This window comes from Zonotrichia leucophrys, chromosome 14 (genome assembly GCF_028769735.1).
Source record: "Zonotrichia leucophrys gambelii isolate GWCS_2022_RI chromosome 14, RI_Zleu_2.0, whole genome shotgun sequence".
NCBI lineage: Eukaryota > Metazoa > Chordata > Aves > Passeriformes > Passerellidae > Zonotrichia > Zonotrichia leucophrys.
This window is the reverse complement of record NC_088184.1, coordinates 13,538,422-13,556,120: the sequence shown is the minus strand read 5'-3', so window position 1 is coordinate 13,556,120 and position 17,699 is coordinate 13,538,422. Positions and strand designations below refer to the sequence as shown.

Below are 17,699 nucleotides of genomic sequence, written 5' to 3'. Positions count from 1 at the left end.
GGTGTCGGGGCAGGGCAGGGAGCCGATGCCGGCGTGTGCCGGGGGTGCCTCGCTGCTTTCCCGCGGTCCCGGCCGCAGAACGTGACCGTGTGTCACCGGGGTTATTGTGGAGCACGGCCGTGACTCAGGTGTCCCCAGCGGCAGGTGAGCACCGGCCGGCAGGTATCGGCCTGGGATGGATGGATGGATGGATGGATGGATGGATGGATGGATGGATGGATGGCGACAGTGGCTCTGCCGGTGTCCCGGTGCTCCCCGGAGCTCCATCCTCACACCGAGCGGAGCAGGGAGCGCACGGAGTGTGGCTGCCGCCTCTCCAATCAGCGGAATAAAATCCGAGGGTTTTTCCCTGATGCTCTGGAAACTCGAAGTCAGGAGCCATGTGAGCAGATGAACGCGCCTCCCGTGACTTTTTTTTCTTTTCCAACCCCCCCCCCCCGGTTTTAAACGATCCGTGTCTTATCCGGAGGGAATGTGGACCTGAGTTTCCTGTTTGCTGTGTAAGCAGGGGGTGAATCAGCAGCGATTTTCGGAGCTGCTGAGTGGAGCTGCTGACTCACAGGTAGGAGCACATGCCTCCAGCCATCCAGCCTTGGAAGGGATCACCCAGGCTTCTTAAAAGGCTGGGACACCTGAGCCCACACCTTTCCTGGGCTGCTGTGCCGGACCGGCGGATGTGTGCATGGAGGGACGAGGTGAGCCTGGCCCAGGGACCACTTGTTCTCCACGGGAGATGATGCTCAAGCTGAACCTGGAGGATTTGGGGGAAGCAGCAAGAGGTGATGCCTGGAGGAGCACCTGGGAGCGCGGTGCTGTCCTCAGAGGAGGTTTGGAGCTGCTCTGTGTGTGCAGGTTTCTGTTGGTTGTGATAAACTGGTTCATTCATGCAGTTAAGCTGATGTCCTGTGATGGAGGTATCACACATGTGCTGAGAGCTCTGAGTCCCTGAGTGACCTGAGCTCCTTTGCTTCCATCAGGGCAGCAGCAGCAGCAGCATGAGGCTGGATCCTGTGTGTGGCACACATCTGCCTCCTCTCACCCTGCCTCTCCTTGCCTGGCACCTGCCTCCCAGGGGGTTTTTCCAGGGATGCTCGCAGGTCTGGCTCTGTGCACCTTCTGCTCGTGGCAGCTGCTTCCCTCTCTTTCAGGCAGCCTGAATTTAAGCTGAATTTCCCTGGTTTTCCTCAGGGAACTTCAGTGAACAATCTCAGTTTCCTTTGCTGCTTCTCCTTGGGTTTGTGTTGCTCAGGTTTGTAAACAGAGGCCGCTGTGTTGAAGCTCTTGGTTGGCTCTTTTTGTGACAGATGCCTTCCACAACTCACCTGCCATCACTTTGCCTTAGTCACAGGGCTGTCTCCTGCCTCGGGAGGTTTTTGGGACACGTGGCTGGCCGTGACACTGGTGATAGGAATGGTGCTGTGCCGGGGCTTTGCTCTGCACTAAACATAGCTTGGGAGATAAACACCTTCTGGGGATTTTGTGGAGCTTAGGGAGGATTTTGGCTTTCTTTCTTCCTCTTCCCATTGCTCCTGTCTGCTTGATCCAAGTTATCTCGCAGGATCTTGTATGTGGGAGAACATCTCCTGTGTTATCTCGTGCTGTTGAGGCTGATGTTTACTCATGTATGCAAAATCTCCCTGTTTCCTCAGGTCACCCGAGTTCCCTTGAGCTGTGTCTCATGGCCTGGGTGGCACTGTAGGAGGAAATTGGGAACAAAGCTCTGGAGCTGTCCCTGTGTCCTCCTTGCCGAGCTTTGCAAGGGACACAGCCTGTGGCTGCAGCTTGCAGCATGTGGCTGGGTGTGATTTTTCCAGAAGGTTCCACTTTTTTCAGGGAATGGATGCTGTGCAGGGAGGGTGTTGTATCCCAGAGGTTAAAGCAGGAGGGGATTGAAACCTCAGGGAATTTTCACCTTTTGTGTGGGTGCAGAAACACAGTGGAGGATGCAAGGTCTGAGACTCTGGGGATACAAAACCAGGCTGTTGCCTCTTCCCTGGGCCTCAAGGTGTAACTTCTGCCTGCCCTGCACGTGGAAATAAATCCACATGGAAATAAAAAGGAGTGGGCCAGTGGGAGAACAATTGTTTCCCAAAATTTTGGAGTTTGCTGGGAAAAGCAGCTGCAGGGATGGAGGGAGAGTGAGTGCATGGGTGGGATCTGGAGGGAGAAGACCTCTTGTCCTGTCCTGGCTCACCCAGCACCGATGGCTGAGTAATTCAAGTGTTTTTCCTTAGCAGGGAGATGTCCTTTGGGAGTAGAGGTGCTGTTGGGGAGAGGGATCAGATCTGTCTGGAGCCAGGCTGTGCCTCTGGGGAGGCAGCTCTGCTTTACCACAGAGGCTTGGAAAAGCCAGCAGTGAGAAGTGCCAGGGCCTGGGGATGAACTGGTGCTTGTTCTCGTGGCACATCTATTCTGGGTGGGTAAATAAGCGGTGGTGCCCTGGCCGTGCCCTCCGTGGGAGCACACCACTGTTATGCAACGCAGTCTGTGAATCCAGCACTGTCTCATCTGCCATTCGCACTTTTCCAGCTGCCATCCCCAAAAAAAGGCAGCTCTGCCAAAAATACACGTGTGGGTCGTGACCTGCTGAAGCAGGACCTTGGCTCTGGGCTCCTGTCCTGGCCAGGCACAGCAGCCACCAGCCTGGTGTGAGTTCTGGAGGATATGGGAGCTCTGATCCCATGGAGCCATTATTTAATTGGAGTTGAACCATCCTGGAGCTCAAATCCAATTAATTGTAACGATCCTGGAGCAAGCACAGCACTTTGCTCCTGCCTTCCTCCTCTGCTGCCATAACGGTGGGTGCCTGGAAAGTATCATGCTGGATGTGGTAAATATTTAGCTGTGCCTCAGAAATCCATTTCCCTCCCTGGAGGGATGCTTCCCTGCTTTTCTTTTAGTGGATAATGAGTCTCACTGCAGGCTGATCCCTTTGTTTTCCAGCTCTGAGCCCTGGTCCAGGGCTGAGCTGGAGTTTGTTTGCAGAGGTTGTTGTTGCTGGAGGAAACTCATCTGTGCTTTGTAGAGGCTCCCATTGGGAGCAGCTTTCTGGTATTGGTGATTTTGTGTCCCAGAATGACACCTCTGCAGATGTGGGGCTGGCTCTGTGGGTTTTTGGGCAGAAGATGTTTTTTCCTTGTGTTGGTTAATAAGGCACAGCCTGGGCTGGCTGTTTGCTGGGCAAGGAGCTGGGAGAGGAACTTGTGTTGGCTGGGGAGGTGATTTTACTCGATCAACAAAAAGTTTGGGGTTTTGCTGGCGTGACTCAGGACGGCTTGTGGGTTCATGTGGAGCTGGATCTGCCTGCTGCCTCTTGCTGACAAACCTCTGTAGCGCAGGTCAAGTGTTAGTCAGGGATTTGGAGTGGGGGAAAGGGCAGGGAGGATTTTTTTTTAAATGATGGAAACTGGAAGTTTCTGTTGGTTTTTTCCACCTGGGAGATTTTTCATCTCCTCCTTTTCTGTGTGGGGGCAATGCTGCAGTGGTGCTGTGGCAGTCCCAGTGTTTGTTGTCCTGAGGAACTCTGGAATTACTGGGCACAACTGCAGCGATCTCAGGTGTCACAGTGCTGCCTTGTGGCCCCAGCGGGCCTCAGTTTGCCCTGGATCTGAGTCTGCTCCATTTCTGGAGCTGGGACAGGGCTCCCTGTGTGCTCCTTTCTCTTGCAGCCATTTCCCTGCCCAGCAAAAGGCTGGAGCAGAGGTGCTGCTTGTGTGGGATGTGGTGGGTTATAGGATTTGGGAAGGGGAAGGGCAGGATTTGGGTAGGGGAGGAAGGAAATCATTGCCTTGTGCTGGGGACCTGCAGTGGGGTGAAGGTGAGGATGAGCTGGAGCCCCTCCAGCACCCTCTGAGCTGCCATAACCTCCCTCCTCTTGCCTGCTCTGTGCCCAGGGAGGGGCACTGCTGAGTTGATCTGTGCTCTAAGCCCTAATTGCATAATTTCAATTGAAATTATTTTTAAAAAAAATTAAAAAGATAAATTTCCACTAAAAGCATAGCATGTAAGAGAAGGCAGGATGAGGAGGAGACAACACTTACCAGAAGTTGTTTGTGGAGCGTTCACCCTTCCTCCCCCTTCACCACCACCAAAGACAAATCTGGGTTTGGAAAGGAAGAAACCTCCAGAGTGCTCAATACAAGTAATTTCCCATCAGAGGCTGCTAACCTTAGCTGTGGTTTGGCTCTGGCATCAGCCAAGCTACTGATGGAGCTCTCTGGGAATGGCTTGGACCCTTTTCCTCCCTGGGATCTGCCTGTTGTGCCCCTTGCCACCAGTGTTCATCCCTGCTGCTCCTCTCCTGCTGTGGTAGCACCTTTTGGGAAGTGTAAAAAGCAGCTTTTAATGCTTGTATTTAATTTCTAAACATCTTGGAGGTTTCTCATGAGGAATGCACAAATCCCTGCAGCTGGGATGGGGCCCTGCTAGAACCACATCCTCCCTCAGCATCCCTGGGTGATGGCTGTGGATGGGAGCAGCAGTGCAGACAGAGGGACAGGAGGGGAAGCATTGTCCTGCAGGGCCTGGCAGGTGACAGTCATGTGTGTGCCAGATCATAAACACGCAGGGCTGGTTACGTGCACGGGCTGGGGGTGGCTGAGGGGAGGATGACGGGGTTATCTGGGGTGTGTCAGCTTGTCTGGGCTTGCAGGCCAGTTAGAAACTGCCTTGTGCTCAGTGTGTGTGTGTGTGAATTCCCTCTAGCTGGGGTCCCATGGGGATGGCTGGCACAGCACTGGGCTGGCTGTCGTGGATGTGTTAACAGCAGCTTGGAGATGGCAGCAGCCTGACCCTGCTGGCTGGAGGGCGTTTGGCACAGCTGGAGCAGATGTTCCCTCTTGCTGCACAACAGAGAGTGTTCCCTGTCCAAGCTGGCGAAGGACAAACACGCTGCAGGATGGAGGAGTTTTCTGCTGTAGTGTCACAGGCATCTTTTATAAAAAATCCTTTCCTTAGGATTTTTTCCTCCTGAGAAGCTGAGAGGCCACAGGAACAAAATGTAAACAATGATTATCTGCTGCTGTGGGATGCAACAGGTGCATCTGTCTCTCTGTCTCATAGAGTTGTTTCTAATTAATGGCCAATCACAGTGAGCTGGCTTGGACTCTGTCTGAGACAGAAGCTTTTGTTATCATTCTTTGCTATTCTATTCTTAGCTAGCCTTCTGATGAAACCTTTTATTCTATTCTTTTAGTATCGTTTTAATGTAATATATATCATAAAATAATAAATCAAACCTTCTGAAACACGAAGTCAGATCCTCATCTCTTCCCCAATCCAAGAACCCCTGTGAACACGGTCACACTGTAGCACCAAGACCTTGCTTTGCTCGGTGTGGGAGTGGGAAAGCTGAGGCTTGAGGGGGGAGATGATGAAGCAGCAAAGTGTGCAGCCCTTGGGGTGGCCCCTGTGAATCAGCCCTGAGCGTTGGGGGCATGGCTGCAGGGCTGTGCTGTGCTGCACACACCACGATGTCTTTGCAGCTCGTCACTCGAGGTGACGTGGCTCCTGTGCTGAGGGCCAGATGTGCTCACGCTCAGGGCTTTTGAGGAAAGCTGCTCTGCATAGTTCACAATCCCCTGCTGCTCTGCACCGCTTGGCTTCTCTCCTGACCTGCTGCCAAGTTGCAGCCCGGCCAAAGCTGAGATGATCTCGTGCTGATTCGTGGCTTTGGCTGCTCTTTGTCATCTTCCAAACGCCTCTGAAAGGTGCTTGGGGGTAGGTGACAGGCCCAGCCCCACGTGCCTGTTTGTAAAACCCCCAGAAAATCCCTGCTGGCACGGGGCAGGGCAGTGTGAGACACCTGTGTGTGCGTGTGCACGTGTGCTCAGCTGACTTCTGAGGCTTCCCTGGTGTCCCCAGAACTAAAATCCTCCACCCTGTGCCAAATCCTGACCTGTTTCACTGACTGCCTCCCCTGTGTGGTCAGGAAGAGAAAAAATAAGATATAATTGTGCAGAAAGAAGGATGAAGGTGCTGGTGGGTGGTGATGTGCTGGAGGACCAGCCTGGACCTGACCAGCCCCTGTGCCAAGCTCTGTCTGCCTCTCTTTGGCAGCACCCGTTTTCCTTGAGTCTGGAAGCAGCTCCACGCTGCTTTAAGGCAGCTAAAAAGAGGGATGTGGTGGGTGTTGTGATGATCTGCTTGTACAGATCCCTGTGTTCACTCCCTGTTAGCGTCTGCTGCCCGTTTCCCTCAGGTTTTTGGTTGATCCCTGCAATTGTTTGGCTTTGGGCATCAGGTGCCAGAGGATGGCTGGTGCCAGTCAGGGCTGGGGTTGTCCTCAGAGCCCAGGATACCTGCAGAGCTGCCTCTTGTGCTCTGCTGATGCTGCTTTCTTACCCAAGAGCAGCTTTTTGCAGGTATTAATTACACCTGTCCCTGCCTGGTTTCTTGAAGGGTGATGAGAGTGAAGTGAGGGCTGGAGGAGCTGCCTCCAGAAATAACCAAGCTGAAATTGTGGGTGAGTTTCTAATTCTTATCAGCCTTGTGTGTGCTGTGCTGTGCTAAGGTGCTTGAAAACCACTCAGCTTTTCCTCCAGCAGCTCCCCTGTAGGTGTGATGTTTTTGTGTACATTCCAGGTACCTGCGAGAGTTTTCCCCTTAATTTTGGATCCACAAAGGGTTTTGTGTTTGGTAACTGTGGGTTTCCCCAGGGGGTTTTACAGCCTCAGCTCAGTGAGGGAAACCATGTGTAAGCATCCCAGGGGCAGGAGGGCAGGGCGTGTTTCCCTTGATCTCAGACAGGTTTGATGTTTCACACAGCTCTTTCCAGCTCCTCTCTGTGACTGTGTTCACAGGGGTTTTTGGATGAGAGGAGAGACAAGAATGTTGACTCCATGTTCAGAAGGCTTGATTTATTATTTTATTATATATATATATATATGTATATATTACATTATAACTATACTAAAAAGAATTAGAAAAAAAAGGTTTCCTCAGAAGGCTAAGCTAAGAATAAAATAGAAAAGAATGATTAAAAAAGGCAGCTCTCTCGGACTCTGTCCGAGATAGCTCTGTCTTGATTGGCCATTAATTATAAACATCTAAGAGGGGCCCATCACAGGTGGACCTGTTGCATTCCACAGCAGCAGATAATAATTGTTTACATTTGTTGCTGAAACTTCTCAGCTTCAGCAGGAAAAATCTTAAAGAAAAGATCTTTCACAAAAGATGTCTGCAACACCTCTCCACCCATCACCCTGCAGAGAGAGCGCCGCTCCTTTCCCCAGAACACAGATGTGAGGCTCGCTCTTCTGAGAGAAAAGGGGATTCTCAAAAATTGATTTGCTCTTACTCAGATGGAAATGGTTCTTGGAAGCCCTGAGTGTGCCCCGAGACAGCTGCAGGCTGGGCTGGGCTGAGTCACTGCGAGCTCTTGGGCTGGGATGTGAGCCGGATGCGCCGGGACCAGCCCGGCTGTGGAGACCTCTGCCTTCCTGGGATGGAGAGGCAGCTCTTTAATCTGCCTTTACCAGGAAAAACCTGCAGCTCTCACTTCCCTGAACCCTGGAAAAAGTGCAGTTTGATGGGGTGGATGTGAGAGAGTGACAGAAGGAGGGGAAAGAAGGTCAATCCCACCCAGAGGAGCAGCTGTGGTGGCAAAGCATCGCTGAGCTGTGGGCACGTTTCCTGGGGAGCTTTTCCTCGTCATGAATCAAAGCTGCCCTGCCCTGGGCAAATCCAGCAGAAAATAAGTGTTTTCCCAACACAGACCTGGTCCAGCCTTTGATAAGAGCCAGGGTGATGCTGGGCAGTGGGGCTGGCAGTGTGCTGGTGCTCCAGCCTTTAACTGGGGGGAATTTTTAAAGTTTTGCAGCAGGGAGTGTGATGGAACAAAGGAGAGAAATGTTCACAGGTGATTTCTCATGGACCAGCTGGATGTGGGGTTGGTTCTGGGAGTGTGGATGCAGTCTGTCCTGTGGGAGGGAGGGCAGGAGGTACATGGTGTGGGCCATAAGGAGGGATGGATGGGAGAGGCAGGGAAGAGGGTTTGCACTGAATATGTACCAAAAAGAGCAAAAATTTGGTGTGGGACAGCAGGAAATGCAGGGAATTTTAGTGCAGCACTCTCCTGCTGCTTTCTGTGAGCTGCTGGAACAGCACCCTGCTCCAAAGGGAACAATCCAAGATTTTCTCTGCTCCTGCACCTCAGAGATGTGGTGCTGGCTCAGTGCTGGAGGTCAGGAGTTTTCCTCTGAGGGAGCTCAGGCTGGGGAATAATGTCACTGTGAACCCTCTGAGCAGCTGCTTGGCTGCTCCCCAGGGCAGATGCTGCTCTTGAAAGTCCTGCCTGAAGTGTGAGGGCCAGGGAAGCACCTGGGTCAGTCTCTTGTTTCTGCCTCTCTTCCAGAGCAGGCAGCTGGGAACGTGAAGGGGTTTTTTTTCACCTCCATAAATTCCATTTTCATAGCAGTTGTCTGCTCTCTTACATCATTTGCAGAGATGACATCACTATATCCCTGCCCAAAGCAAATGGGAGGGAGGATGGTGGAAATCTTTTTTTTTCCTAATTTTTTTTTTTTTTTAAAGCAGACAGGGGAATATTTTGCTCTCTTGATAAGTTTACAAGGACACCTGGAAGTACTTGAATGATGCCAGTTTGGGTAGAAAAAGTGTCTATTGATGCTGGAGTTGAGTTACTGCTGACAATTACAAAGTCAAACTATTCCCTTTCCCACTGTGCCTCCTGTCAGGCTGATCTATTCCAAGGACAGTTTGAGTTTTCTCTCCCATCAGGAAACTGTCACTAGCCAGTCACATCAATTCCAAGCAGATTTTATTTTTTCATGACTTAGGCTACGGAGTGAGAAATCAAAGGAAGGGGTGATGCTGGTACCTGCTGGCAAGAGAGGGGCACAGGTGATGGATAATGCATCTGGCATTTTTTTCTTCTAGTGTGTTCTTTGCCTTCCCCTGACAATCCCAGGGCATCAGGGTTGGGATCTTTGTCTCAGGACAAAGCTGAGCTTTGAAGAGGTGCAGGTGATTTTGGGGAGAAAATCCAGTTGGAGCAAGGGATGCAAAGGAGGCAGTGTCCATTTTTTTGGCGGAAAATCCAATTGAAGTGAAGGATGCAGAAGAGGCAGTGTCCAGGTGCTCTGCCTGCACCCCAGCTCAGTGCCTGCTCTGAATAGCTGCCCCTGTGACTGTCCCCACCTTTGCACAGGGGTTTTGCACAAGCTCTGGTGCAAAGCACCACAACTCTGGCCATGTACCTGTTGTGTCAGCCAGACGGGGCTTCTCAGCTTCCTGAGGGGAGTCTGGCCTCTGGTCACATGTGGGAGTGGAGCCCTTGTGCTCCATTGTCACGGGGCAGGCTGACACATGGGGACAAAATCAAAGGTTTTTTCCAGCCCTCGAGGTTGTGCAGGTAACCTAAAAATACCTCAGGAATGTGGCTGGGCGGTGACATCCTCCCGGGGCTGCCCCAGCGTTATCTGGCTGCTGCACGGAGCCCGGGCGTGGCTCTGAGCCCCGGAGGTGCCTGTGCCAGTGCCTCTGCTTGTCAGACACTCTGGCTGAGGTGCCCATCCCCAAATTCCTCACTGGACACCGGGATGTCACATCCTGCTCCCTTGCTCAGTCTCATCCGGAGCTGGTGGCACCATGGCTGTGACATCCTGCCATCCTCTGATTGTCCCCAACCTCATGGACAATGCCATGCCCCATCCAAGGGGATGAGAAGGATAACACTGTTCCCTTTCCTCCTGGATTCAGTTCAAAGGCTCTGTTTTCAAGCAGAGTTTCCAGCCTGTGTGTCCTGTGCATAGTGGGGCACATAAGGCATCCCCATGGGATGTGTGGAACAGTGAGCACATCCCAGACTGGGGCAGTGCCTGCACTGCAGCCTTGACCAGGGAAGCTGCTGCCATTCCTGGGAGATGTGGGCTCATCAGGCAGTGTGTGCTGGGATGGGACAGCCAGCTGGTGCATGGGCTTGTCTCTGAGCACAGGGAATGAAGTTTTCCATGAAAATCAGACTGTGCCCATGGTTAGGCTGCAGCTCTACTTAGGGGACAGGTGAATTAATTTTGTGGTCTATCCCATACACACCTATAAAAAGCTCCTTTCCAGCCCCAGATGGGACACTTCTGCTGCTCATGGCACAGCAGCTCGTCCCCTTCTCCACTCCCTGGCTGTGATGGTGACCCAGCCTTAACTGCAGTGGCCTCGGGAGGGGCTGTGTGTCCACAGGGGAAGGGTGGGGAGAGGGGCCCAGCGTTGGCAGGGCACTGTTTGAGCTCATTGCTGTTTTTGTGGGTGTGCTCTTCCCCTTATTCAAGCCAGCCCCCTGGCAGGAGGCTGCTGGGAGGGATGGGAGCCATCCTTGTCCCTGGCTCTGCCCTGTGCAAGTACCTGAATTCTTCCCAGGGTTTGCTCTCCCAGCATCCCTCACCTGTTCTGGGGTGACATCCCTCATGGGGAGGCTTTGTTAACATCACCTGATGCTTTTTGTTCCCCTGGGATTGATTACCTGTGCCCTATAAAGCACTGGATAATTTCTGGCAAACGGTGCACGCCTGGTTATTCCAACTGCACCAGCAAACCTTTCAAAGAGTTCCCAGCAGTGAGACTTGAAAGGATGGTTAGGTTTGTTTTTATTTCTTCCCTTTTTCCCCCCCTTGTTTGTTTACTTTTTAAGATGCTTTTGAGATGTCAGGAAGCTCAGCTTTACACCACCCCTGGTCCTCGGGCGCTGAAACCCAACGGGACAAATTCAAAGGAAATCTTCTTTCCCATCCCACCTGCTGGGTTAGGGACTTTCTGCTCCAGAGCAGCTCTGACTCTGTGGGTGTCTGTGAAGATCCTTGGAGTGTCTGTGTGTCTGGGTGAGAGGGAATTAGCTGTTAATGGAGTGAGTGAAGGGAGGGCAGCATCTGAGAGCACTGCTCTCCCCAGGAGTGCTGGGGACGGGTGCTGGTGGCTCTCAGTGCCATCTGCAGGAGCAGCTCCTGCGTCAGCATCCTTTATGTGCTGATGATCTGTGCCTGAAACTATACCCTGGGAGTGGAAATGAGCCTGAGAAAATACCTTCCGCAGTCCTTCTGGGGCTTACATAAACACTATTTAAAATTAGAGCCACTCATTATGTTGGTATGTGCGTTTACCTTGACCTCTGACTTTTCAGCCTGCAAATGTGCCTGGTCCAGGCACAGCCTGGAGTTGGGAGAGAGCTCAGCAGCAAAGCACTGGTAGATTTTCTATAATTAGTTTAAGGTAAAGAATCTGGTACAGTATCTCCCCTCCAGGCTGACAGGGAAATCGAAAACAAAACTGCAGCCTGTCAGAGCTGAGCCTGGCTTTGATCAGGAACATCAGGGCTGGCTTCTGGAGTGGCTTTGAGGGAAAGGGGAAGAGCAGCAATTCTTGGCCGTGGCTTCTCTTGCACGTGCTTGCAGAGAAATAAATGCTTTTATTTTCCCACTCCCCCTTGCTATTTCCCAGCCAAGTGCATGCAGCAATTTATATTTTGCTACCAGAGATGCCGTCTCGGCTGTCACCCTGGAATAGCTGCTGAGCTCCGAGCTGGCATTGTCATGGAACAATATTTCTACTATTTGTTGTGGTAATAGTTGTTAGTGGCAGAGCAATTACCGTGTCGCCTGCAGCACAACGAAACGTGACCTCTTTCCATCCCAGCACCCCTTTGGTGCCCAAACCATCGAGCCTGGGCTCTGCTGCTTGGTGCCAGGGCTGTCCTGGAGCAAGGGTCACTCCGGTGGGACGCCTGGGCCTGCAGGCTGGCTCGGAATGGTTGAATTTGTGGGAAGAGAGCGTGTCCCGCCGGGATGCGCTTCAGCAATCCAGCGCTTCGGCAGCTCCCGGAGCTGGAGTTTGGCTCCCCACCAGTTTCCTGTTGACGTCACCTGCTATTTCTCTGCTGCAGTTTTTACAACTGTTGAGCTTTCAAGGGTAATCGGAGCCGAGTCCGGCCAACCTCGGCAGCTGCCGATGAGGGAACGCGGCTCTACCTTCCCCAATCCCCCCTGCTTGCCTTGGCTGCTGCTCCCAGCCTTGGGGACCCCCGGGATTTGGGGACACAGGGCTCTGTGAAGCCAGCGGGTGCTTGGGGCCATGCATTCCCACTGAAAGGAATCAGCGGTGCTTGCAAGAAGTGCCGTGCGCTGGATCCTGCGGGAATTTTTTCCCCTCCCTCCTCCAGTCCGCCCCCATCCCTCTCTTGTGCCAGGCGTGCAGGCGCTGCTCTTCATTTCTGGGAAACCATGGACAAGAAGCAAGGTAGATGTTGCAATTTCCAAAACACGTGGTGGGGGAGAGCAAAGGGCTGCTTTTGCTGCTAAAAGGGGCTGTGTAACTTTTCTGGGCTCAATCCACGCGGTTTTGTTTCTCCTGGCTTGGGCAGGGGGTCTCTCTTTGCAGCTGGGGATCTGTTTTTAAAGCGCTGGAAAAAGTTGCATGTTTCGTGGGGTTAAAACTCTGGCGTCTTAATTGTTTAAAAAAAGAAAAAAAAAATCAAATCCAGCATGTCTGAAGGAAAATATGCAGAGAGTGAAGCTGGCTTCTGGCTCTGGGGTTGAATTGCATTCCTGGGACGCAGGGTTTTCCAGCAGCTCTTGGTGGCTGTCCCCCGCCTGTTGCACGGGCAAGGTGGGTGCCCACGGCCCCAGCAGTCAGCAGCTGTGATTCAGCACAGGCTGAGAGGCTGCTTTGGGGCTGCAAGGGGCTTTTTGTGCAGCGTGGTTCTTTCCTGCTGCTCGCCGGCGGTTTTGCAGAAGTGCGGAGCGCGCTGACCCGCGGGAGCCCCTCTGCAGCGGGACCTCGGCGGCTGATGAGTGATGGCTCTCAGCAGCTTGAGAGCCCTTTTTCCACTTCCATGGATAGCTTGTTCCACTCCCAGCAGTGGAAAACAGCACAAAGTGTGCCTGTGAGGAGCTGGCTCTCATGACCAAGCACCCAAATTCCCCTCTTTCTGTTCTGCACCCTGCCTCCAATTTATTTCCTTTCTTTTCTTTTTTTCTTTCCTACATGCTTTTTTGTTCCAGCTCTTTATTTGCAGCAAGGCTGGGATCCACCCTCCAGCCTTCTGCCCTATCCATGGCATCTGACTCTCCTCCTTGGATCCAGGAGAACTGAGATGCATCCAAAACGTTTCCCCCAGCACTAACAAAGCAGCACAGCTCTCAGAGCAGCCTCCCGTGCCCAGGACTTCACCTGGGGCTACAACCAGAGCCCTGGAGAGGCAGTGGTGAGGTTTAATTTCAAAGGTCGACTCAGGCAAATAGTTTTATTTGCAGTTCTTTAGATTGTCCTGTTCGTTTCTCTCCGCCCACGCCAGCAGAGTGGGAAGGAAAAACCTCCCGTGGAGAGGTGCAGCTCAGTAGGGCTGAAGTTGGTGGTGGCAAAAATGAGGATTCCGGTGTTGAATTAGGCAGTTCCAGGAAATGTCTGGTGGTTCTTAACTGGTGGTGGTTATAGCATGAGAAAGAATCTCTTTGGGCTTTTTTTTTTTTTTTTTTTCTCTTTAGGAGGAAATGGTTCCTTTCTTAGCATAAAGGATGCAGTTACGTGCCTGCAGCATCACGTGGGTTGCAATTTCATCCGCACCAGGAACTTCTGTCAGCTAATTTTCCCCTGCCTGGGTGCAGGGCACGGTGCTGTGTGTGTGTCTGTGGCTGGCAGCCCTTTCCTGTGCCCAGAATGGTGCCCTGCCACCCCGTGGGCTCGGGGCTGGCAGAGATAACCAGAACATGTCCCCAAATCGCCTTGTCCTGCTGCTGCCTTTTGGCCTTTGCAGAGGGATTTCTTGAGGGGAATTTATGCTTGCAGACACCCCTCTTGCAGGAGCCCAGTGCCCTGGGAAACTGGAGCATTTCCAGGGTTTTCAGGTGACAGAAGCAGTTGTGCACATTCTGGCAATTCCTCCTGCAGGGACCCTCTCAGGAGGGATTGTGCTGAGTCTCAGGGCTGGGAGAGGCAGTGCCAGGGACTCTCCAGTGGGAAGGAGCTGACAGCAGCTGCCTGCGGGGGCTGAAGGGCTTGAGTTGCAGGGTCATGTCATGCCCATCCCACTGACTTGCTGCTTCTCTCTTTTTGGCCTTTTTTTATTCCCTTCCCTGGTTTTTCCTGCATTCTCATTCACCCTGAATGGGGCATGGGCTCTCCCTGGGGAGAGGCACAAGCAGTGGGAGAAGCTTGCAGCAAGGAGTAGCTCAGGCCAGCCTTTGGGAGCTGGAAATTTCATGTCAGATTTTAGGAGAGCTGTAACAAGTGAATCCAACCTCTGTCTCAGCTCCCTGGCTGCAGGGCAGCATCCTGGGTGATTTTATTCTTGCAAGAATCTCCTGAGCTGGGTTTTCTGCTCTTCTCAGGTGGCCCAGGCAGAGTCTGGGAGAGGTGGTATAATACCTCTGCTTTAATCAGTGCCTTTTCATGTTGGAGCTAGGAAATGCCTTTTGGGGCTAAGCAGAACAGGCTGGGAAAGGGATGGTTGCTGATTCCACCTCTGGGAAGTCAAGGGTGGAAGTTTGGGAGTACAGGGTGCCTGTGACAGCAGAGTTCATGGCCAGGGCACATCAAAAGACTCTCCTGTATGGAGCAGGAGGTTTGGAACAGGGAATCTCTGTGTCCCTTGCTGCCCTGATATCCCATGCTGCAAATCCTGCCTCCAAGCTTGGGCTCTGCTGGACAAGGCACCCTGTGATTCCCAACCTCACCCTGGGTGCTCCCAGCTCCCTCCAAGCCCAGAAGGGCTGAGGAAGGGCTCAGGCCACCCTGCAGAGGCTGGCTTGGGTGCCCGTGGACCCTGTGAGTCACGGCCACGGTGCCAGGGGAGCTGCTGGTGGCACAGAAGGCGCTTTGTGCCGGCTCCGCGGGGTTACTATGGCAATTGGGGAGAGGGAGAGCAAACAGATGGAGCAGGATCCCAGCCAGCATGGGGGGATTGCAGGGCTGCGTGTACAGGTCTGGCTGGTAACTGCTTGAGGAGGGGGGGCTGTGTGTGGAGCAGAGACCAAACTGAGTTTTGGAGCAGGTCCTGGGGGAGAAATGCTCAGCACAGGGCAAAATCCATCCCCTGAGTGCCCACAGCAACTCCCCAGCTTGCAGAAGGACTCAGGGGACCCCAGTTTGTAGATTCTGTTCTTGGCCTCCCACACTGAGTAGCAGGAGGCTGGGAGTGGGAAGGGAGGCACTGCTGAACCCACGGACAGGATCGTTCCTCTGGCTCCGTTGTGTGTTTGCTCCCGTCGTTGCTCCACTGGGTGTTTTGCCAAGTGCCATCCGTGGGTGTGTGGGGCTATTCATAGTGCCCCTTCCAGCCCTGCTGGGTGGGCAGTGGGGAAGGGAAACTCTGCAGGCTCACAGATTGGAACTTGTGACTGCTCTGACACGGTCAGGTGCTTTCCATCCCAGCGGGATGGGTTTGGGGTGGAGTGGCTCCTGTGCTGCTTTCACTGAGCTGGAAGTTCACATCATGGAAACTGTGCTGGTCTTGGAGCCTTTGGCTCAGCTCTGATGCAGGAAAAGTGGCAGATAAGGTGGGGGTGTGGGCTGATCTGTGCTGATTCCCTCAGCAGGGAGGGATGCTGCTGGTCCTGCAGGTGGGACCTTTGCAGTGTGCTGCAGACCCACAACCTCAGTGAGGTTTGCATTTGGGGAAGGTCAGGGCAGGAGAAGTGAGTCCCTGTTTTGTCCTGGAGCTGGCAGGGCACAGGGCTGGGGGCTGTCAGAGCTGGGGACATGCTGGCCATGTGCCTCCTTTCTGTCCTGCTGCAGCTGCAGGAGCTGCTGCACGGTGCTGTCTCCTGCTGAAATTGCAGCTCCTCCCTTCCCTGGCAGCCTTTGGAGTGCTGGACTTTGTCCACACGCCTGCTCCCAGCAGCCAGGCAGGTGAGAGCTGCTCTGGAAGGCTGTCCAAGGCCACGCTGAGCCTGGAGCACACCTTGGTATTCCTGCTTTGCAATGGATCCTCCAGCTCTGTGCAGCCACAGCAGCTTTGGCTGCACAGTGCAGCTGCCCCCTTGTCTCTCCTGGGGGGATCAGGCCCTCCATGCTCTCCAAGCTGCTGCACTTTCAGCCCCTTGGGGTCAGTTTGTTTTCCCAGGGATGGAATTTTCTTCACCTGCAGGTTTCTGGCCCTGCCTGAGCCCCGTTTCCCTCTGCAGCAGTGGGTGCTGTTATCTCAGGGCTGTTTAAAGGAGGGGGACAGGAGCATCCTCTTGCCTGGTGCCTTGTCCTGGTGCCTCAGCCCCAGATTTGTGAGAGGTTCACTGCTGGCTGACAGTGAGCTCATGTCTGGTTTTGCCCTATTTTCCATTTGTTATGAATGGGGTGTCCCCTCTCCTGCTGGGACCAACTCCTTCCTTTCGCTGGATTTTGGAGCGCTTTTGTTGGATTTTTGCTGGATGTCTCATGGTCATTGCTCTCCATGGCAGATCCAGCTCTGGCTCTTGCCAGGAAGGCCAGGCTGGGGCTGGGGCCCTCTGGACTGGGAATGTTTTTTTGGGAGCCCTGCACATCACTAATGGCGTGGGGACCTCTTGTGGCTGGAGAAACGGGGATGGGGCCAGGCCTGGCTGTGCTCCCAAAGCCCAGCTGCCTCCCTCTCCTGGAGCTCTGCTGGTCCATGAGCCATGAGGGGCACAGGGCTGCTCTCTGCTCTGGCTGCACATGGAGGCTGAGCTGCTGTCTCGTTTTTCTCTTTCAGATTCCAAAGGATCCTTGGAGCCACACAAACCAGGTAAGCGCCCAGCAGAAATTGCGGCTTTCACCCCAGAAAGGGTTTAAACCCCAAAGAGAGGGGACTGTTAATGGCCATGAAGGGTAAAGAGCAATTTTGGGCTACAGTGCTTGGCTTCAAGACCTGGAAAATGGTCTGTTGGTGCACCCTTGGCTATTTCTACAGAGCAGTGCTCAACAGTGTCATTGAGACCCAGCTGTGCTTTGGCTTTTACCTAAAATTCTGGGCAAGTGGTCGCTGTGACCTTCTTTGCATTTTGCTGACCATGGTGAGGGGTCCAAGCTGTGCATTCCTGCCTAGTGGCTGCTGGGAAAAGGGTGCTTGAAGGAAAAGAAACAAAAATCCATTTGCTCACCTCACGTGTGCATCTTCTCTTGCAGTGAAAGGCAAGAAGAAACGGGACCTGAGGATAACATGTGTCCCCATCAAACCACCCGTGGCCAACACCACGTAAGGATCTCTGCTGCTTAGAGCTTCTTCTCCAGAGCTGCATTTAGCACTTCCTCAGGGGGAATGGCCTGTGAAGGGTTCCCAAAATCAGCATAGTTGTTATTTTCTGTGAAGCTGGATGATGAGGAGGAATTGCACACGTGTGTGCAGAAACGTGCACAGCATGTGTTGCTCTGGGAGGTGCCTGTTTGATAGGAAATGTCCCAAAGGCAAAGACTCAGAATCCTCTGGGGAGCTCTCCCCAGTGTTTCTGCCATGGCTGTGCCAATGCCAAAGGGCAAAGATGTGGTAGAGAGTGGGAATCTGCCTGAGGGAAGAATTTTAATGCAGGGGAAGAGAAGTGGTGGTAGCTGGACCGCAACAGAAACCAGAGGCACAAAGTTGGGGTGTGTTTTACACGACCTGAGTATCAGGTTTAGTTTGAGGTGTTTGCAGCTCCTTGCCCTGCTATAAGGAGGACACAGACATCTTGAACTGTGTGCTGTTTGTGGCCAGTGCCCAGCAGTATCTCAGGGCACTGGAATTTCTCCCTGCCCTGTTTGCTTTG

At 53.1% G+C, this 17,699-nt stretch overlaps 1 protein-coding gene across 2 annotated transcripts in view; it reads left to right on the top strand.

Annotated features, from left to right (window-relative positions):
- Window positions 1-17,699, top strand: part of MAP2K3 (mitogen-activated protein kinase kinase 3) — a 29,349-nt gene that overhangs the window by 465 nt on the left and 11,185 nt on the right. Inside the window, exons 1-3 of one of the 2 annotated variants that reach the window (XM_064726175.1) lie at window positions 11,937-12,243; window positions 16,670-16,702; window positions 17,083-17,152. In XM_064726175.1, coding sequence (XP_064582245.1) covers window positions 12,228-12,243; window positions 16,670-16,702; window positions 17,083-17,152 — 119 coding nt within the window. In that variant the 5' untranslated portion in view covers window positions 11,937-12,227. Of the gene's footprint in view, window positions 1-11,936; window positions 12,244-16,669; window positions 16,703-17,082; window positions 17,153-17,699 lie in introns of those variants that run through there. The other variant, XM_064726174.1, reaches the window with a different exon arrangement.